General features: G+C 39.0%; 1 protein-coding gene across 1 annotated transcript in view; it reads right to left on the bottom strand.

Moving 5' to 3' along the window:
• Positions 1-2,389: 2,389 nt before the first annotated feature.
• Positions 2,390-22,602, bottom strand: part of LOC142348488 (uncharacterized) — a 54,703-nt gene continuing 34,490 nt past the window's right edge. Inside the window, exons 2-3 of the mRNA XM_075399864.1 lie at positions 5,620-6,078; positions 2,390-2,759 (exon numbers count right to left, since the gene is read on the bottom strand). Of these exons, the coding sequence (XP_075255979.1) occupies positions 2,613-2,759; positions 5,620-6,078 (606 nt within the window). The 3' untranslated portion in view covers positions 2,390-2,612. The remainder of the gene's footprint in view (positions 2,760-5,619; positions 6,079-22,602) is intronic.

Raw genomic sequence — 22,602 nt, forward strand, 5'->3', positions numbered from 1 at the left:
CAGTATTTATTGAAGATATTCTAATAACGAATTACTATATCAGTGTTTTTGCATAGATTTCTCTGGAAGTTTATTTTTCTCGAATATTTTGCAGAACAAGCTCAGACAACAATCTTTTTCGCGAGTTTGGCATGCAAGTGTTTATTCCCTTCTCTGTTAATACAAAATAATAAGATTTGAAAATTTTGAAATAAAGTTAGAATTTTTGGACGATGTACAAACATAATAATTGAAAACGCGGGAAATTCTCTAAATCGAGGATTTTGCGGACAAAAACCGGTAAATAACAGGCAATCCCAGTGCAAAGCACTTGAATACCAGAATAGGCAACAGAACTGCAGGATTATATCATTCCCTTCCAGTTTTTTCAATTGGTTATGGAGTAACTCCTATTTTTTCAAGTCGATAAGAAACGTTCATTGAGGCCATTACAAAATAGCAGTTGACCTTGCAAGATATTGGCATTTTGTTTTTGTATGTTTTGGCACTGCACTTTTGTCCTCATATCTGTAATAATGACATTGATACAACTGGAGCTCTCGCTAATCTCGGCTTGGCACAAAATTTGCCCCTATCAATACCCCAATTGCAAATAGCAATAAAGGATTTTGGCATTGAGTCTACGCATTTTTATTTCAAAAGAAGCGTGTTCGGCTATCTGCCAATTTTTTTGTTGTTTTGTGTTTCCTGGCCACAAGGACAACTATTGAGAAGGTCTCTATTGTCGTTCAAAGATAGTGCAATCAAACCTATTAGGTTCTCAAGGAATAGATTATCGTTTTAACAACTGCAACAAAGTATCTTGCTAAATTATTTAGGTTTTTAAAGAAAATTTACATTTTTTAAGTCGCATGACATGATCTGGATTGCTTTTTTAGGAGGTAGAGAACAATAGTTTTCAATTGCCTCCTCAATTAAACATCATCAGGTATATAGAAACTTTTTATTGATTTCAGTTGATACAATCGTTTTTAATTACTTCAAAAATAAAAGCTTTCAAAAATGGCAAGTTATTTCTGAACTTTGTCTTTTCTGCAATCTTTTTTGAATTGCTATGAAGTCTCATTAAGAACATGTCTTATATCATTTTTGTTTATTTAGAAAAAATTGGTTTATTTTAGGTGTTATCTCATGCCTTATTGCTCTTGTTTTTGTGTTTTCTTTTGAAGAGAGACACCGAGTTTTGAGTGTAATTATTATTTGTTCTCATTTGACTTTTACATTTGTTTTGTCTCGTAGTCTCATTATTGGTTAGTTTCATCAGCACTCTAAGGCATCCTTACTGTTTTCATTTAGTGTTTATTGAACAATATGTTAATTTCTGAACCCAATTCGTCAAAAATGAGGATGAACGGGGTCGGAATAGGATGTACAAACGAAAATTACCGAGCCTCCTTGTTCTGGCAACGATCAAACGTATTCAGAAATTTTCTAGCCAGAATCTATACCTTGCATGTTCAGGCTTTGGACAGCCTTTGAATAGGAAGCTCATCCGTGTATCATAATGACACTTCATCGCCGTACATTATTTTTTTCTGATCTTAAACAAACAATTGAACAAAGCAAACATTGCAATTTAATTGCTCGTGAGGTTACAGGCCAATTGCTATAACTTTAACCTCAGAAAAGGCAACAAAAAATTCTTTGCAAAATTCTTTTTTTTACAGAAAATTCCTTAAACGTTTAATAACTTGAACCGTAGAGTCATAGTCAACCAGTACTTATTCATGATTTTCCAAAAATAAAAGGCAATATCAGTGTTTTTGCATTGTTTTCTCTTGAGGGCTGTTTTGCTCAAAAATTTTGCAGAATAAGCTTAACTATTTTTACAACTATTTAAGACAACTATTTTTTTCGCGAGTTTGGCATGCAAATTTTGATTCCTTTCTCTGTAAATACAAAATCATAAAAATTAAAAATTTTTGAAATAAAATTCGAATTTTTGGACGATGCAGAAACATGATATTTGAAAACGCGGGAAGTTAGCTAAATCGAGGATTTTGCAGACAAAAACCAGTAAATAACAGGCAAAACCAGTGCAAAGCAGTCGAATACCAGAATAGGTACTATAGTATTGCAGGAGTATATCATCCTTTCCCGTTTTCTTCGAGTGGTTCTGAACTAACTCCTAATTTTTCAAGTTATTTTGAAACATGAATTGAGGCCATTACAAAATAGCACAAAATAAAAGATAATAGCATTGTGTTTTTGTATATTTTGACACTGCACTACTGTCCTGACACCTGTAATGCAATTGATAAATTGTAGTTAATGATAGATCGAGCTCTCTCTAATCTCGGCGTGGCACAAAGTTTGCGCCTACAATTACCTCAACTGCAATTGCATAAAAATTTGGCCCGGCATCTTTGTAATATTTGGCAAAAAGTACTTTTTGTTTTTAAAATGAATTCAACTAATCGACGTCCAAAATCAAGTGAGGGATTATTTTCATTTATTATCGTGCGGGGTAATAATATTAAGTTCTTAGAATACAATTTGGTAGTCAAGTTTATGATTTGTTAAATTTCCGGCTTTCATTTGTAATTCGTACCGAGAAGAGCAATATTAATTTAATTACAACTTCATATTAAAATTGTTCTGTCCAATTGGTCTCATATTGGACTTCCATTGCAGCAGTCTTCAAAGTGTCCTCTTTTCATGCACTGTCTGCATCTGTGTTCTCTAGCCGGACAGATCGAAAGGTGGCTCCTTGCAAATGGACTGTAGCCACATTTATAGCATGAAGACTCCGGGGCTCTCTGAAACAAATCAAACAAAAACTTAAAACATTTCTTTTCTTCATTAAACATATTTAAAAAAAATCATACGTATACTAAAAGTAAATTACCCTTGATGTCACTTAAATGTGCACCATTTCTTGGGTCGCACTACGGTCTGATCAGAGGGATTTGGGTCGCACGATGGTTTTTCAGAGGGCAAAATGTGGGAAATGGTCTGATCAGAGCGGCCTAGGGTCGCGCAACTAAACATGCGATCTTTCGTCACAACTCCTGTGATTCGAAAACGTTTACTTCGTAAGATATATAAGACGCTGTCCTAAAACTATTCTCTGATCAGATGTTATCAGCTCTTAGAGAAAAAATGTTCTACGACATATGAACTTTTATAGAGAAGCAAGAGAAGACATATACAGACAGTTCGTGAAAAGAAGACACTTGCGCTTGAAGGCTTCCGCAATTGAAAACCGCTGTGACACTTATCGAATTATTTTTTATTAAAACACTCACGTGCACATTTTAAAATGCCGAAAGCTTGCAGTGCCAGAAGTCAAGATGCCTGAAGTTGCTAATTAGCCAGAAGTTGAATTTCGTTGACTTTCGTCATTTTAAAACGTGCGCGTTTCGTGTTTTAAGCATGGTTAAGTGACTCTGCAGAAGTCACTTCGAAATTCTGACTTAATATCTCAAACTGCTTCGCGGTTCTCGATAAACGCCAGAAGTTCTCAGTGACTTCAAGCAGAGTCACTTAACCATCACTTCAATTTCACATTATTTTTCTTCAATTCTTACGATTGGTTGAATCCTAATTTAACTTTTCGGCTACAAGCTAAGAATTTGATAGCGCTTTGAGAGAAGCAATCTTGTTCATGGGAACATTTCTGCAGCTCAGGTTACAGTTTCGCGTTGATTTCATACAAGGACCATTTATGATTTCGTACAGTCCATACTTGATTTTTCAGTGCAATCTTAGTATCAAAACAAGGAAATCTTTGATGATACTTGGATGACTGCCAAGAAATAATGTATGATCCTGGTATGATTATCAAGAATCATATATCTTTGTTCATATAATTTTTTATAGATAAGGTATCACTTAAGTATTATTTTAAACATGTTTTTTCCGACCGCTCAATTTTCATAAATATTCGCCAAATAGAACCCGTACCGAACTCCAAGTCTATATCAGTACTAGGCAAGTCTAAATCCAAGTCTTATTTCGTTTTCCAGTACTGAGCAAGTCTTAAAAAAAGTCTTACAAGTCTGACAAGTCTTGGCCAAGACTTGGGTAACACTTGCAAGTTGATTCCCAAGTCAAACCCAACTTTTCAAAAAAATTCGAGTGAAATTTTCGAATTTAAAAAAAATTTCGCAACGTGCCACGATTTTGGCATTACTTTTTGGCCACTTTCCCGGGGTGCTAGAAAATGATGCCGGGGGCATACCAAATTGATTATTGGGTGATTATTAGCCCCCCGGGAGGGTCCATTGAGGGTTTTTCAGGTGTTTTGGGCCGTTTTGAGCCATTTTTCAGCCGTTTCAGCTGCTAAAATAGCCGAACCAAATTTATGTACTTTTCAGATCAGCCAAATGTCGAACTTTAACCGAGGCAAAGTTGTCAAAAGGGGAGCTACTGTGAGGGTTCCCATGATAGCCCGAGGTCCCGTGGTGCGGCACCCAGTGGACCCTATTATGGCGCAAAGTCCTACAAATCTGCCCGAACAAGCGCCGAGAGATGTCCCACAATATAAACTTACTCAAGAGCCAATGTTGCCCTCTGTTAGTGCTAGTAAAACTAGTTATAATTAGCCAACTATAACTCTTTATATCACTGTTTATATCACTGTTTATAACCCGGTTATAATATAGGTTATAATATGGGTTATAAGCGAAATGAGTTATAAAATTGTCGTCGGGGGGGGGGGGGGTCATAGCTCCCTGGTCTTTAATTCGTGAAATACTGGTCCAAATTAGATGTCATATATATAGTTTTAAAGCTTATTTCACGGGCAATTGAATGAGCTACGTCCCGTCCCGATCCGATTCGTACTTTGGTCAGAATTCTGGATTTCAAGTACCGTACCCCCGAAAAGTGAGGTGTACCTGGTGCTCGTACTCTAATAACTTTTTTTTGAGTGCACCTAGGAGGCTCATTTTTTAATATGAGTTAGCTTATAATGGGTGCTAACTAGCGTTATTAATCCGGTCAAATTTGATTTCGATTTCAAAAAGTTATTAGCTAGTTTTTCGGCTATTTTTGACCTTTTTTTCGGCCATTTTTGACGTTTTTTCGATCAGTTTTGACCTTTTTTTCGGCTATTTTTGACCTTTTTTTCGGCCATTTTTGACGTTTTTTCGATCAGTTTTGACCTTTTCTTCGGCTATTTTTGACTTTTTTTCGGCCATTTTTGACGTTTTTTCGATCAGTTTTGACCTTTTTTTCGGCTATTTTTGACCTTTTTTTCGGCTATTTGAGACTGCATTAAGACTTGGCAAGTCTTGGCCAAGACTTGGATTAAGACTTGGCAAGTCTTGGCCAAGACTTGGATTAAGACTTGCCAAGTCTTGGCCAAGACTTGGATTAAGACTTGGCAAGTCTTGGCCAAGACTTGGATTAAGACTTGGCAAGTCTTGGCCAAGACTTGGATTAAGACTTGCCAAGTCTTGGCCAAGTCTGACAAGTCTTAAATGTGTTATGATCATAGCTCTGAATCAGTACTGATACCTAGACTTGCAATTAGACTTGCCCAGTACTGATATTGACTTGGCGTTAAGTACGGGAACAAACTGGTATTCAGGAAAAAAACGTGTCTACGAGTTCGAGAGACCTTGAATTACAGTTCAATAATACATAAAAAAACGTAATTTAGATCGGACTTACTGCAATCAAACCGGAAAACCTATTCGTCTCCTTGGCAATGTTGTCCAATTCTTCTGTAAACACTTCAGTCGATTTCTGGAAAAACTCCTCCAATAATTGGAGCGCATTTATTGTCTGTGAATGGTTGTCGAGAATTTCAGCAATCAGGTCCAGGTGTTGGTTCCGAACGAATGTCAATAACTCCTGAATGTCGTCACACACTCTTTCCATCGAACTGGGTTCAACCGGATTTGAGCAAACAAGATAGCAAAAGCTATCGGACCACATGCCAGAGCAGAACCTTCGACCAAGTTTTTCAACTTTGATCCTGTTGAAAGCACTGCAGAGATTAAGAAGCAATGCCTGTGTCTGTCTTCCCGATTTCATTTTCATTCTTGTTATCAAATTGCCAGTAGTTGAGATGCTTCTTAAACCAATGTAGAGTTCTGAGAGCTTCAACTCCAAATTTTTCAAGGTGATCTGTAAATACGCAGAAAACAGATGGAAGAAGGAGAATTAAACATAATTGCATTTTTATAGATCAATTGTTCAAACCAATTATTGGGGGTGAAATTTTATGTCAGGGGAACTTTTATTCTTACGACACATAAGGACAGATTTAATTTTTGGTATGAAAATTGAAATTGGAATCATTCGAAAGCTTTTACAGAACTGAATTCCTTTGGTGAAGTACAATTATAAATACTCTTTGGACGAAAACACGGTTTTTTTGGTTTTCAACAAAGTCACGCGGAATTTCACAAATTTTATGTATGTGTGATGTGGTGTTTGTATGCTTGTGTTTGTTATGTTTGTATGAGTGTGTGTGTGTGTGTCTGCGTGTGCGTGTGTTGAGTAAGTGTGCGTGCGTGTGTGTATACGTGTGTATGTGTGTGTGCCGTTGTGTGCATTTGTGTGTTTGTGGGCGGGTGTGTGTGTGGGTGTCTGTGTGTGGGTGTGTGTGTGTGTGTTGTGTGTGCGTGTATCCGTGCGTGCGCGTGTGTGAGTGTGTGTGCCTGTGTGTGTTACTGTGTGTGGGTGGTGTTTGCGTAAGTGTGTGTGCCTCTGTGTGTATTTGTGTGTGTGTATGTGTGTGTGCGAGTGGGTGGGTGTGTATAAGTTTGGGTTGGTGGGTGTGTGTGTGTGTGTGTCTTATTGTGCGTGTGTTTGAGTGTGTGGGTGTGGGTGTTGTTTGTGCGTGTGTTCGTGCGTGCGTGTGTATGTGTGTACGTGTGTGTTGTGTGTGCCTGTGTGTGTGCGTATATATGTGTGTGTTTGTTTGTGTCTTCTTGTGTGTGTGCCTGTGTGTGTGTGGTGTGCTTACGTATAAGCAAGCATTCGTGCATGCCTGTGTATGTGTGTGTGCCTTGGTGTGTATTTCTGTTCGTGTGTGTGTGTGGGGGGGGGTGTGCGTCTGTATGTGTGTCTATGTGTGTGTGCGTATGTCGTGTGTGTGTGTTGGTGTGTGTGCCTGTGTGGGTGCGTATATGTGTGTTTGTCTGTGTCTCCTTGTTTGTGTGTAGGTGTGTATTTGTGCTGGTGTGTGTGTGGGGGGGGGGGGGGGGTGTATGAGTATCTGCATGCTTTCTCGTGCATGCCTTTATGTATGTGTCTGCCTTTGTGTTTATTTTTGTGTGTGTATGGGTGGGTGTGTGTGTCTGTGGGTACGCGTGCACGCGTGTGTGGGTAGCTGAGTGTGTTATGTGTGCGAGTGTGGTTGTGTGTGTGTCAGTTGTGTGTGGGTGTGCGTGTGTGTGCGTGTACCTGTGTGTGTGTGTGTGTGTGTGTGTGTGTGTGTGTGTGCGTATGTGCGTGTGTGTGTTTAAGAGTGTGTGCGTGCACGTTCATGAGTGCGAGTGTGTGCGTGTGTTTGAGTGTGTGTGTGCATGCTCGGGGGGATGCTGTGCATGCTGTGTGCATCCTGTGTGTGCGGGGGCGGGGGTGTGTTTGCATGCATCCGTGCGCAGGTGTGTGTGCATTCATTCGTTTGTGCGTGTGTTTGTGCCTGTGTGTTTGCGAGAGTGTGTGTGTGCCTTTGTGTGAATTTATGTGTGTGTGTGTGTTTTTGTGTGTGCTTGCGTGCTTGCATGTGTGTATATGTGCGTGTCTGTGTGTGAGTTTGTGGTTGTGTTTGTGCGGCTGTGCACTTGCGTGTGTGTCAAAAAGTACGAATCCACATAAAAAACTGCAACACTTTGTATTGTTGCTCATAGCGTTCACTTTGATTTCAACATCTAGGATCTCTTAATTTCTTGGGTTTTCAAAAAAAATATTGTTCAATTTTTCAATTATATTTCTCAATAAAATCCAAAACAAACGTTTTTGTTCACAGGTAAGTAGTAAAAAAGAGAGAAAAGGCTATGTTTTTCTCAAGGTGCAGTTGTTTTTCTAAATTGCTTTTTGGAAGTGCAAAAATGATGTCTGCGCAAACAGTCCCGTCTTAAGATTTTAAGTGGCTTTCTGAAAGTCACAAACTGGGCATTACAAGACACAGTTCTATTAATGGTATCCATTTTTTGATTTTATGGAAAGTAAAACAAAAATTTAATTAAAAGTAACCAAGTCAACGGAATTGATGAAATTTGACAATTTTTGCATTTTTGTCCTCTGGTCTTCAGGAAAAAAGTATGTGTTTTTCAGGCAAGATTCTAGAAGATCTTTCATTCTGCCTCTGAAACCATAACCGGATCATTTTTTATGAGACTCCTGTGATCAACTGTGTCAAGGCTTTTGATGGGTCCAACAACCTATAATCAGACTTTGCATTTTTCTCTCTACTAACTTGTAGATTTTCAAGCATATCAATAATGGCATCCGCTGTTGAACGTTTGCTAAGAAAAATAAATAGTTTGCTGGTAAGATTTTTTTCTTTTAAAGTAAAAGACATAATTCTAGAATGCATGTTTTTTCAGAAAAATTTCCGAAAAATGGAAATGGGGAGGGAGATGGGTCTTTATTTAGCGGGGTTGTTTGTCTCCACCCTTAAAAATTGGCACTACTTTGACCATATTAAAATTATTTAAATAATCAGCATTATTTATAATATTACCAAAAATCGATTTTAGTAAGATGGATGGGATCCCCACTTGTTTCACCAACAAGATGCCCGATACCAAAGTATACATCTTTGAATTCATTTTGCCTCGGTTCAAAAGTGTCAAAAAAAAGAAAAGACACTTTTTCCCTCGTACAGTTAATTGAATTTTCTAGCTAAATAAGGCCAACATTGACACAAAATTCATCGATTTCTTCTAAAAAGGGTGTTTTGGTTGCTTCTCCATGTGCATTTTTTTCAAAAACTTCTGAAGATTCTTCAGAGAGCTGTAAAAACTTTTTCCTTTTTGTATTATTTTCCTTTTGAAATATTTTTTAAAACTTTTTTGCTTTCCTCACTCAATCCTTTGTGTTAATATTATGTTGCCTTTATAAATTTCTACTTTCAGATGTTTTCACGTTTCAAGTTTCTTCCCACAATAGCTGTTTTTTAACAAAAATATTTTTTATTTCGTTACTGCTCCAGCTTTTTTGTATTTTTTTCTGATATTGTTTTCTTAGAAATAAACTCATCGGAGACTCGTCTATTGATATTTTCAAGTAGATCTATTGATCTATTACTTTTTCCGTTTTATTTGCGAAAAATTCTAGGAGATGATAGGAGATATTTTGTCCTAACAGAAAGCAATGATCTAGGGGAATTGCTTACAAGCAACGTAAACAGTTTTACGTGACTTTTGTATTATTGTGACAATATAATTTTGATTTGTTCCTTCACCTGATGAATTTAGGACCTGCGTATCAGCGAAGGGTTTTAACCTAAGCAAAGAGTAACAGAAAAATTCAGAAAATCCAACGAAAAAAATATGCGTATCAGCGTTCAAAAACAGTCACATGGAATGGCCAAACGCAAAGAAATGACTGATAGTTTTCGGCTAATGAAATGAAAGCAAAATATTGTCGAAGGTCAGGTCACAAATAATTTGCTTTCTCATACTAAATGGGATACCACCAATTGCAATTGGAGCGAATCACAAAACCAGTTGTGAATCAAGCTCCTGCGACAATAGAAACATATTAGCAACAGATCCCCAGTCAGGCTACTTAAAATTCTGAGCATTGGATATGCATTTGGCAGAAAGAACGAGCACTTTTTGTCGGTTGTAGAAATTGCTCTCCGTGTTTGTATTTCAATTCGAAGCACGATCCCATCAGTGGTGCTGCCCATCCCGTTATTCTGGCAGATAATGATATGGGAAGTTCTTCTTCTGGTGCGATAACATATTTGAGAGGTTTATGGTCAGGTCAGTCTGTAAACTGAACCTCTTTTTGAGCAGTACTTGTTTCAATTTTGTCACCAGAAGAGAAATTCCAAAAGCCTGTCGCTCAATATTGTAGCAGCTCTACTCGGCTTGAGACATTTTTCTGGAGACGAAGACCTCCTTGATGTGAGAGGGCCTCTACTAAGGCTTTTTCTGAGCTGTCTGTTGTACCGGTTGTGTCTCTGGTCAAGCTGTAAATTTGAAAAAGAGTGTTAGCATAACTCCCATCAAACGTCATCTTCGGGAATTTCGTTCAGAGCTGCATCTCTCAGAGGCGAAACGTCTGGTATTCGACAATCAAGAGCTGAAAAAAGACTCATGTTGTCTTTATTCGATAGTGGTTTTGCATTTTCGATTATCTCAGATTTATTGAAATCGGGTGATCTTCTTTCTTTAGAAACAAATTAACTAAGGAAACAAAAACTTTGCAATTATTTTGAGTTCAACTTTTGACTGCACGCAATCGTTTCTCAAATTGCTTATCTCTTTTTCCAAATATCGCTACATCGTCTTGAATGACAACCACACCCATGATTTCATGGAAAATCCATCCGAACAATTCTGGGAGAACGATGAAGAAAACTTTCAGCCCATAGGTGGTCTGCCAATCTTGAACAATTCTGCAGATGTGTCAATTGTGCGCATTTCTTTGCATCCTAGTGAAGTTTATATTGATGGTATGCATCTGATAGACTGATATTGCCAAATTCTGAGGCCCTGTATATATCATGAGAATGGTCTCTGTGTTTGGAATTGGATGATTTTTGTCAAATACCATGCCATTAATGTGAACTCTGATCCACGCACAGCCTCAAAACTACATTTTTCCACCCCTGCCACACAACTGGTGTTACTTTAGTGGCACCACCAGGTTGCAGAGGCTCCAAGATTTGCTGTCGTATCATCGTCTCAAGTTTCTCATTGACCCTGTCTGGTAAACTTAGAAGTTGGCCCCTAAAAACATTGGCTCTGAGATTTTTAGCACTGTTTATCCTGTGATTGCAGGTAGTCCCTCATATGACACCTTTTCAAAACGTTTTGCCGTGTTTGGTAATTTTTCAAAATCCGTAACGAAAGATGTTTCACCAAACTACTTACCTTTCTCCTCGCAGAAGTTGTTGTGTTGTTCAAAGTTACGTGACTTGGGCTTGCTTACCTCCAAAATATTGCCTAAGTTACCATTGCCCTTATTACCAGTATACTTTTCATTTGGTTTTCTGAAGAGCTTTTTAATGTTATACCGCACGTCATCATTTATTTGCCATCTGACATTTGTGATTACTTTGGGAGCTTGTAAAAGCCATTGCTTGACTTCTGAACTTTAGGCTGTCTGTCATTTAAAAACGAAACGTCGTTGGTTTCGTTTTTACGCCTTCTATTAGTGTTATTTTTTTGCCTCAGTGTCTCAAATTTGTTATAAAATTTGTTTTTAGCAATTCCTCCTCAGGGTTATTTACTGTTCAAAATGTTTCGAAGTCTTAGTAGCTTGCCTACTTTCTAAGACAAACTCGTCATCAGACTCTCCTACGCCTTGGACAATGGGCAGATATCACTTTCTTTATAAGAGAACGGTAGTAGTGTGTTGATATTCTGATTTCTTGAAAAGAGCATTTAATAGCTTTTCAGGGCTCAAAAGTCACCTAAGTTTCAGTAGTGCATACTAAAAAATTCGTTACCTTTATGTCCGAGATGGTACCATCTGTGTTGATTTTGTACTCCTCCTTCTCTGCTCGACATTTCCCAGCGAATGACACCATCCACGAAGTACAGGGATGACCATGCTGCCTTTTTAATTTTTCTCTGTCAGATAGACGTCTGGACATCATTGTCGTTGTCGCGAACACAAATAACAAGAATTTTTTATTTTAAAAATTGAATTAAACCTGGCCCTCTGTAGAAAACTTCACAAGTATTTATAGTCAGTATACGTATGAAAAATTTTAGATCCATCCAGATATAGATTAGCTTATATGGGCTATATTAGATAATGAGTATGAACAGGTGGTCCGCTTAGCAGTTTTTGGCAGAAACTTGTGCAGTTTTGTGCACTTAACGCATTGTTTCTGATTTTTCTAAGGAAGAATGCGAGTTGCTCTATGATCATCCTTAAAGATGGGAAGGTCGAATTTGTCGCTCAAATTTTGTGATTTATGTTTGTTGATAAAGTTTTCTTGTGAAGACAGTTGAAAGAACGATTCTGTTCAAAATTAGAAGCTATTATTCACTAATCTTTTTTCACCAACATTGTTATCAATGTACAAGCGAGAGGGAATAACTTTTGCGTTTAAACATATTGTTCTATAGACTATTTCGCCAAGCGGTTAAGACCTCTGGCCCGCGCCCCAGAGGTCGCGGATTCGAATCCCGTCAAAGTCAGAACTCTTTGCCCCCATAAAATTTTGTGTATGGTTTTAAGGTTAAACTTAATAGGTTTTTGACCTCTTTTCGACCTTCGACTATATATAAAAGATACTTTTGGCCGACGACCTTCTGGTTGTCTAATGCAGTAAAAAACCTGCGGTTTTCTCTCGTATAGAGATCTTATGGTTTTTGTGTGTTATCATATGTTATGTTATCGTCTTGTACTTTCGAGATACGTTTGTTAAACATGTTTCTATACGTAGATAGATCATGAAAATATCTTCGTGAGTTTGTCTATGTTCCGATACATTATAAAAAACCTTCGAAATTGAGTCTTCAATTTGATATACTTTTTTTCAAGAACTATAAAAGTTCATTACTCGATACGAGAACGAGGCACAACATTTGGTCCACCGACAGTGATAGCGAACCAGAATCAGTTCACAGCCGATTTCCGGACTCCACCACGACAGAGAAAGGTGGTTTTGGTCACCAACGCTAGCAGGAGTGAAACTGATGACCGAAGCACATTGAGCGAGGCTTCTGGAAACCAAACGTGGATGTACTAAGAATTTTGAGGGCGAAACATCAGAAAACTGTAAGATCAAAAAACATTATAATTGAAAAAACTGGGATGCGCGAGAAATTGATGCTATAGCGTCAAAATAGACGAAAAAACTGACAGGAAACTCGTTTTAGTCGAAAAAGTTGAAACTGACATTTGAGCATTAATTTGATTTTAGCCAAACGTGTCTGAGTAGCGGGAACTTGAAAAACCAGCTTCAAAAATTTTTTGTTCAGTATAGTTGGGGTAACACTATAACACAGGTATTCAACAAAAAATTTAGATTTTGACCAAATTTTTGAAAATTATAGATTTTATCAATTTTTGAGGAAAAATCTCAAAAAACATCAGAAAACAGGAAAGGTTCGTAGTTTTTTGTCCCCATACGGTAAATACACGGTGATGTGAGCCTATGGTATTCATTTTGGGTGCTAGTTGGTTGATCCAAGCCATAAATAATCTACCAAAAAAAGTCAAAATTGGTATACAAGCACTGTATTTTCACTTCCGGCATTAATCCGCTTGAATCCTTTTGCTGTTAACTATAGAAAAACGATACAATATCACTTGGATAACGTTTTCCGGCACAAAAGTGATATAACCATCTGGCACAACGCCATAAAAAATTCGTTAGCATCGCATAGAACGGATAACTACCGCGAACTTTCGTTGCCGAAATTTGCTACCGTATTAGAACATTATCAGGACCGTTTGAAAGCAATTGTTTATTGTCCGCGTAACGGCGCACCGAACATCTTTGGTTTTCTTAAGCAAACACGCATAGTGACTCTTCATGTGATCACTGATATAGTATCAAAGCGTAAGTAAAAGGATCAGAACTTGATTAAAGAGTACTATCAACTGCATCAGAAACATCATCTTGAATTAAAGTCACTTACATTGGTACTAACACATCAGAATTCACTTCATTGAGAAACCGCGCCATAGTAAGCTCAATAAGCAACGCCGCAGAGCAAAAAAGAATATGAAGCTCGCTGCTGAAGCCGCAGCCGCGTCGCTTTCTAACTAGGTTTACTTCTTTCTGTTTTTGTGACCTCTGTTTAGCTTACAGGTGTTATTAAGCTAGTTGGTTGTGATACCTAGTTGTTCTGCCTTGCCTCGTTTTTGTTGCGCGTGTCTCGTTTTCTTTGAGGTGTATCAGTACACTCGCCACATCTTCGGCGCAAAATACTTACCAACTTGCGCAAATTACGAGTTGCAGCGAACAGCACGAAATCATGAAAAAGAAAGAGTATCCAGACGCAGCAAAAGCAGTTCATGAGAAATTCTATATGGATGATTACCTGGACTCAATAGAATCTCCTGATGAGGCGCTCAAGCGGTCACGAGACTGTCAAATTACTTAGTAAGGGTGGTTTCAAACTAACTAAATTCTCTAGTAACATGCCAGGTCTACTAGAAGTGCTTGAAGATCAATCAGTTGAGGCTGTTCCATAAGTCATTGGTGCATCAATGGAAGAGTCATCCTCTCATGTGTTCGGATTAAAATGGGATTATACCAAAAACACTTTAGTAGTAAGTCGCGGCACTTCTTGTGATAGTAGTAAAGCAGTCACGCAAAGGTTGGTTTTGAGTTTAATAGCCAAGATATTCGATCCCATCGGCTCAGTTGCTCCTTTTACCGTCACAGCAAGACTTCTCCTGAAAGATATCTGCCGTTTACATGGTCAGAGCGGGGATAAAAAGACTCCCCAATGAGATGATTGATCGATTCTCCTCCTAGAGTTCTGAGTTACCAACGCTGGCTTTGTTAACCATACCTCGGCACGTGTCGCCCCAATGAATACACTCACCGTGTCGAAACTTGAACTACAGGCAGCTTTGCTCGCAGCTCTATTGAGAGAAGAAATATGCAAAGCACTTAATTTACCTGTTCAAAAAACGTTTATTTGGACAGATAGCACTACTGTCCTTCAATGGTTGAACTCACAAGTGTCGATCAATGGCATCATGTTGCATCTCATACTAATCCAGCCTCAGGCACCAGAGGAATGTCTTCTGAAGCGCTACAAAAAAGCAGTTGGTTGCATGGTCCCCAGTTTCTCCGAACGTCCAATTTGCCGTTCCAGCCGAATACCGATTTAGTCAAAAACATCAAATGAAGAGTCATTCAACTGAAGCATCCTCTTCAGAGAAGACTTCAACTTTGACAACCGACGTTTTCAAAAAGGACTTTAGCCTTCCGTTCCGTAAGTTCAATTCGTATTCTGAACTGCTTAGGATACTTGCGTTTTGCATACGATTATTTCCTTGTCATTTCGCCTATCGGTCTTCTGGTGAGGAAATAATTGATCCGGAAGAACTTACCGCTGCAGAACAAAAACTGCAGGTAATTATTCAGTCCGAATCGTTCTCCCTTGAGCGACAACACCTTGCTCAAGGAAAACAAATCAAAAAGTAAAGCCGTATTGCCGTTTACTTGACGTTCTTCGGACCTGGTGGCTTACTACGGTCCACCGGTCGCATTAAGCGTCTCTCCGAATTTGACTTTGACTTGAAGCATCTAATAATACTCGAAGGACGCAATCCATTAGAGGTGTTGTTCCTACGCCACATGCATCTGAAGCATCAGCATGAAGATGTCGATTATCTCCGTGCACTTATCCAACGAAATTAACTTTTCCGAAATTGACTTTGACTTGAAGCATCTAATAATACTTGAAGGACGCAATCCGTTAGTGGTGTTGTTCCTACGCCACATGCATCTGAAGCATGACCATGAAGCTTTCGATTGTCTCCGTGCACTTATCCAACGAAGACTTGCGGTACTGAAACTTCGTTCAACACTCCGCTCTATTCGCTTCAGTTGGGTTCTTTGCCGAAAAAGAAATGCAACACCCGTCCAGCCGATGATGGCTGATCTTCGTTGGGTTTCAGAGTCCACCTTTCACCAACGTGGGCCTAGATTACTTTGGACTTTTTTATGTAACGATACGCCGCCCATTTGAGAAAAGATGGGGCTTCTTGTTCACGTGTCTTACGACTCGTGCCGTACATGTCGAGATAGCGCACTCGATGGATGCAAACACCTGTGTGATGGGTATCGAGCGATTCATCGCACGTCGTGAAAAGCCATTAGTCATCTGGTCAGACAATGGGACAAACTTTGTCGGTGCAGAAAAAGACCTATTGACATGTCTGCTCAATTGGGATGCAAAAATGATAGCTTCAAAACTCGCACAGAACGGAATAAAATGAAAATTTAATCCACCCGCATCCCCGCATCACAGAGGCGTCTGGGGAAAGGCTTGTGCGTAGTTTCAAGCGAACTTCGTACGTCATACTCGACAACTGCCGACTTACTGATGAAGTACTCCAGACGACTTTTTGTTTAGTCGAACATACGCTGAATAACCAACCGCTGTCGCCTGTTAGTTCCGACGCTAATGCATTCGACGCCTTGACGCCGAACCACTTCCTTCTTGAAAATCGCAGTTCCTACTTGCCTTCACTTGCTCTGGTCGATAACTTTAACCATCGTAAGAGTTATGCTAGAGCGCAAGTTTACGCCAATGAGATTCGGAAGCGTTGGATAAAAGAGTACGTCCTTGTGTTGAGCCGCCGCCCCTAATGGATAACTCAACCAACCAGAGTGCTGAAAACTGGCGACTTAGTCTGGATAGTCCTTGACGTCAGCCCAAGGTGTCACTATCCACGCGCTAGAGTTTCGAGTCTGCGTTACGCAACGATTACATCAAGCGATCTGCTGAAGTGCAAACACCAACCGGCACCCTATCCCGCCCCATAATTAATCTAATGCCTGTCTTAGAATCATCACTTTTGGGGCCGGAGGATGCTGCCAATGCAAATGCGTACAAGCGAGAGAGAATAACATGTGCGTTTGCACAGATTGTTCTATATCCTATTTCGCCGAGCGGTTAAGACCTCTTGCCCGCACCCAGAGGTCGCGGGTTCGAATCACGTCAAAGTCAGAACTTTTTGCCCCCATAAAACTTTGTGTATGGTTTTCAGGTTAAACTTAATAAGTTTTTGACCTCTTTTCGACCTTCGACTAGATATCAAAGATACTTTTGGCGGACGACCTTCTGGTTGTCTAATGCAGTAAAAAAAACCTGCGGTTTTCTCTCGTATAGAGATCTTATGGTTTATGTTTGTTATCATATGTTATGTTATCCTCTTGTACTTTCGAGATACGTTTGTTAAACATGTTTCTATACGTAAATGGATCATGAAAATTTCTTTGTGAGTTTGTCTATGTTCCGATACATAGTAAAAAACTTTCAAAATTGAGTCTTGAATTTTATATACTTTTTTCCAAGAATTATAAAAGTTCATTACTCGATAGGAGAACGAGGCACAACAAACATCAAGTACAATTTTTTTGTGTTTTGATGTTTTAACTGAGACGATACACAATAGTCAATGTTCATGATTAGATGTGCGTGTCCACTTAATTCATAGTTTCAGCTCCCCTGTGTTTCTATGTGGTACGCGTTTTATGTGTTGCTATGATTGGGTTGATTCGCCGCGCGAATCAAGCAGTTTTATTAGAACCCGGGTCGAGGTTTTTTGGTGAATTTTCGTCAGAAATGCAATGAATGCGGTGAATTTTCGTAAGAAATGCGGTGATTGCGGTGAATGGGGTGAAAAAAAATAATTCACCGCTTTTCACCGCATTTCTTACAAAAATTCACCACCAAATTCACCGCGTTTCTTACAAAAATTCACCGCATAGACTATTATGGCAAATTAATGTAAGAAATGCGGTGATTGCGGTGAATGCGGTGAAAAAAAAATAATTCACCACATTTCACCGCATTTCTTACAAAAATTCAACGCGAAATTCACCGCATTTCTTACAAAAATTCACCGCATATGATTTCCAAAAGTTACTCAATCTGATTTAAATTCACTAGAAATTGCTAAGATGTAAGTGGCAGTTGGCGCAGTGGACTGCGCAGTGGAAGGCATGCAGGAGGTCATAGGTTCGAACCCGTCTGGGGAAGCTTCTTTTTTCTAAGAATACTGAGAACGCGGTGAAAATAAATAATTCACCGCGATTCACCGCATTCACCGCAAAAAGATGTAAGAAATACGCGGTGAAAATTATTTTTTTTTCACCGCATTTCACCGCATTTCTTACGAAAATTCACCGCTAAACCTCGACCCGGAAAATAGTTTGGAAAGGTTTGCCTGCCAAATCAATGCTCGATATTATATTCTCTGACATGAATGGCGATTGCCAAATTGAAACAAGACATTGAGAAATAAAATAAACCGATTCTTTCAATATCTAAATTAAAGGGAGAATTTCCCCAAAAGGGAGAAATCTAAAGATCGTGATTTAAATCTTGAACAAGATTAGTCGTCAATAACAGTTCCAAAATGCTCACACTTGTTTGTGAGAAGACCTTAGCAAATGTATCCCCAGAGTATGAACCGATTTTTGAGGCAAGAATGAACAACGATGGCTGAAATGAGTGAAAGAACAATGATGCAGAAAATGTAAACATATTAAAGCAACAGATGTCATTTTTTAACCTGACGATTATGAGTGACGCAGGTGAAATGGTGATAGGGTTTACTTATGTACATTTTCTCTTTTCTTATTTCTGTTTATATTGTGTAAGAAGAATAAATAGAAATTTGCAATGGTTGTTTACTAATAAATTATGTGAGGTCTTAACTCCAGTTTTAGAATTAGTTTAGTAGCTGACTGATAACGATTTTTGCCTCTAGTGCCGTTCGAGAATGCTCATCAAGGTTTGGAGTAAAGTATTGTTGGAATACTGGTGGTTGTTCAGGTGAGAGAGTTCACAATTGGATGAGCGTAACTGGTGCTGGCACTCTTTCCTCAAGTGTTTGTATCCCTCCTAAGATTGTGTTCCGCGGCTCAGCTGGCGTAAAAACTAAAGTGCTTGCTTGGATAGTTGGCGTACAAGGAAGTGTTCGCCCCGAACCACGAACCAAGGAATCACTGGACTTAATGCTGGCCAAGAAGGTAACGGCGCATACACACGCAAAACGAGATCTACCCGGTCGGTACGAAGTGCTCGCCCTGAGATCAACAACAGAAAAAGATGACGACTACACGTTCAAAATTAAAATTCCATGCAATCTCGCATTCACAGTATAAAAGTGTGACATTGCCTTCTTCGGTACAAGCGCCGAAAAATATATCCCCTCCAAATTTACGCAGAAAGGCGCCCAAGAACACTCTTGGCTAAAACACCGGAAGATAAGAAACACAAACATGCGTACGTTATGCCCAGCAAACTAGAAAGCGGAGAAAAACTCACAAATGAGCTCCAGCGGACAACGCAAGTGGCATCTCATCGACAAGATTGAATATTTCGCGGGTTTTAACTCTGATATGGTAGGGATTTTATTCGCCTGATCTTAATTACCACACTAGAGCTAAACCAATGTTATTATAAAGACCTTAATTAAGTGCTAGAATAAGTCTCACTATACGCTCACAATGTTCTTTGCTAATTTCCAAATCTAAGTGTTATTTGCTAGAAATAAAATTGATTAGATATAAAGATTAATTATTAAACAGATAGAAAGGATAGAGCACAATTTTGGTTATATCCTACTTGAAAATATGGTGGGGTATCTAATCTTAATCAAGAAATTAAATCCATCTTACTGCTGGATGTGAGTATTACTTTAACTCTATTTTACTATAAAATCGACAGATCTACAATCGGTGCTGTTATTCACGCTTAGCGGAGGAGTAGATGTTTCGCTCTTAGACCAGAGAGAGAAAGAGATAGAGAGAGAAATTATTAGTGGAAAATGAAGCGGCTTAAGTTTGCGCTGGTTGAGTTTGGTACTGATTTCCTTCAGCAGCAAGCTCTAGGCTCGTGTGTGTTTATACTTGAGTCAACACCACTAAAAAACACAAGACTTATGACTAGCTCCGAATCAATTCCTAGGTCATTCGTGGAGCCGGTTATTATTCGTATTTAGTCATATTATCGTTTCAGACTTGCTGCTGTGAAGAGCGGCCTAGAGAGCTTCAATATCCTTCACTTAATACGCGTATCAATAGCGGCAGTGAATCAGTCGACATAGCTTGTGCAATAGTGTATTAGATAATACACAGCAGTATTTGGCTATGAATAATGTATTCACTCACTCAACGCATTTCACTCAGCATAGCTCTCTCTTAATATTCCGTCAGTTTATACTAAGTCTAAAGTGTTCACAAGGTCGACGGTCAAATAATTATACTCTCTGTAGTATCGGTAATTGCGGCGGCAATTATCCAATTAGCAATACTACAGCTCACCCCGGTTTAAAGAAGAAAAAAATTGTGCTCTATCGTATAAAGTTTACATTTAGGGTAATAAGCGAACAGTGATCACATCTTTACGAAATAGTTAAAAAGTTGATTGATGAAAAAAACAAAAATTCCACGGTTGGAGAGTTTACAACATTAGTATACAGAAAGAGACTGATTAATACACCGGTTATTGAGCTAATATGAGATAGATAATTTGCTTTACAAAATTGTAGTTTTCGATCGACAGATGGACAAAGTTTATTAGCAGGATAGCGGTAAAAAAATGATTAAAGAAAATTTCACCAAATGTAGAGAAGAAACATAAGATCAAAACTTATGTAAAATAAATGGGGGGATACTATTCAAACATTCAAGGATAGAATATATTAAGAAAGTTTAGTTCATAATTAGAGTTAGATGGCAGAATGTTTTTTAAGCTCTTTGTTCTCCTGTCTCAGTCTCTTAAGTTCTGAGGCCATCTGCTTCTTTGCTTCAATTAGGGTCTCAGCTTTCTTTATCAGCTCCTTTTGTTGGTTATCCCGAATTTTGAGCATTTGACTGGACAGGTTGTTTTGTTTTCGGTACCGCTCCTTCTCTTCATTTGCACTTATTGTGAGGCGATCCAGCTTGATTTGGAGCTCACTAACAGAGGACTCTGAGTTCCAGAGCGGTCGTCTGAACGCATGGTTTTCCATTAGAAGTTGATCTGAAGAGCTCGTTTCTACCGGCTCAACTTGTGGAGGAAAAGCCGTAATCATCTCAAAAGGAACGCTGATGCGACTGTGGCATTCTTTATTCTCTATTCCATTTTTTCTTTTGACTCACATCACGGTTTCTGAGTCTCCACGGGTTCAGCGATTGGACCATAGAGAAGTCTGGTATCACTGGAAGCACAGACGAGGGGACCGAGATTTTCTCGCCTGTGACTTTATTCTGAATGATGGACTGTTCAGAGAGGCACCACTTGTTGTAGTCTGGCCTGAGGGAGTAGTCGAGCGACTTGACAAATTGTGGGTTGTCGTTCAAGGGGAATTGCTCTCGACCAAATTGTTCCTCTAGGCGCTGTGGTATCTCTGGAAAGTCACGTCCCTTTAGAAGTCCATCATCAATGAGACTTTTGGTAAGGTTTTTGGGAAGTGGCTGGGAATACTTTGCGATTGGTTGTCCTGGGTGTTGTTGTGTTTGAGGTTGTTGTTAATGTTTGTGGGTATGGCCACGTTGACTTGGGTGTATCGCTCTCGGCTTTTTGGTGAGTGAAGGCAGATCTGCCATCCAGTTGGTCACGGGGTCATAATGCTCCTCTAATGTGTGGAGGTTGTGTTCTGGTAGGATCTTTTCGACATCTTGTCAAACTTAAATAAAAATACACTTACAGAGAAAAGTTAAAACGAAATTTAGTTGTGCTGAAAAGAAAACAATCGTACTTTTTAATGTACCAAAAAAATCATACTCGTAGAGTACAGGAATACAATCACACATTATGTGCAGAATCTGTTTTGCGAAACTCCCACCGGGGTAGAAAGAAGGAAAAGAAAAATTCAAAAGAACTGAAATTTGGAAAGGAATCTCCGTTTTTAAAATCGGAATATCCTATTAACCAAAAAAATATTTGTTTAGAAGCTTTAAATCAGAGTCTGTCAGGTTTAACTGACTAAAATCGGGTTTCGGACCTCGTTGCTCCCCTCCGTGCGACGATACACGCAGCTGGGTTTTTGTGTTGCAGTATATACCTGCTTGTAATGAAGGGTCGTTAATTGAGGAGAGGGAGGAGGACTTCTATGAGGAGGCCAACAGAGAGGGTGAAGATGAACGAGAGAAGGATAAGAATTGGGACGTGAATGGGGTGCATTGTGTAAGAACTCTCCGACCAAACGTCGTGGGGGTTGATTTTTTTAAACAAATGGGGCAATTACGTTTCTCTTGGGCACAGGGATTACACACAAAATGTCCAAGGTCCTCGTGACATTTTATGTGCGGATGAGTGGAGGAGGTGACACACTTCTTTATTTGGTTGAAGCAAAAACATCGGTAATAAAAACTAAAGGATAGTGTATAAATGTGGCGGAGGCAGAAGGGGTAATTTGGTTGGGAAGAGTGTCGGAATATGTTAATTATGCAATCGGTGCAAGCTAAATGGATGGTTGATCTCCGTCGGAAGGGTGCAATTTTTTCCAACAGGAAGTAATTCTTAAACAAATGGGACACTCATCACGGTATTCGACAATAGGGGGGCGTGATGAGTTCTGGAGGGGAAAAACTATTCTGAAGGTTGAACAATTTCCCATTTTAAAAGTCGCGGGTAGGATAAATTGTTTCGTTGTCGATGTTGGCTGGGGGACTTATTTCACTTAATTTTAAATGGAGGGATTTTTCAATTTTTAAAAAGAAATTCTAGTGGGGTGATAGAGGAGTAAGTGTTTTAATTAACTTTTCTTGGGTGTCAATACTTATATAATACATGTCTAGGGAAGGGGAGGTGTAATTATCTG

Source organism: Convolutriloba macropyga, chromosome 10 (genome assembly GCF_964194025.1).
Source record: "Convolutriloba macropyga chromosome 10, txConMacr16.3, whole genome shotgun sequence".
Classification (NCBI taxonomy): Eukaryota; Metazoa; Xenacoelomorpha; order Acoela; family Convolutidae; genus Convolutriloba; species Convolutriloba macropyga.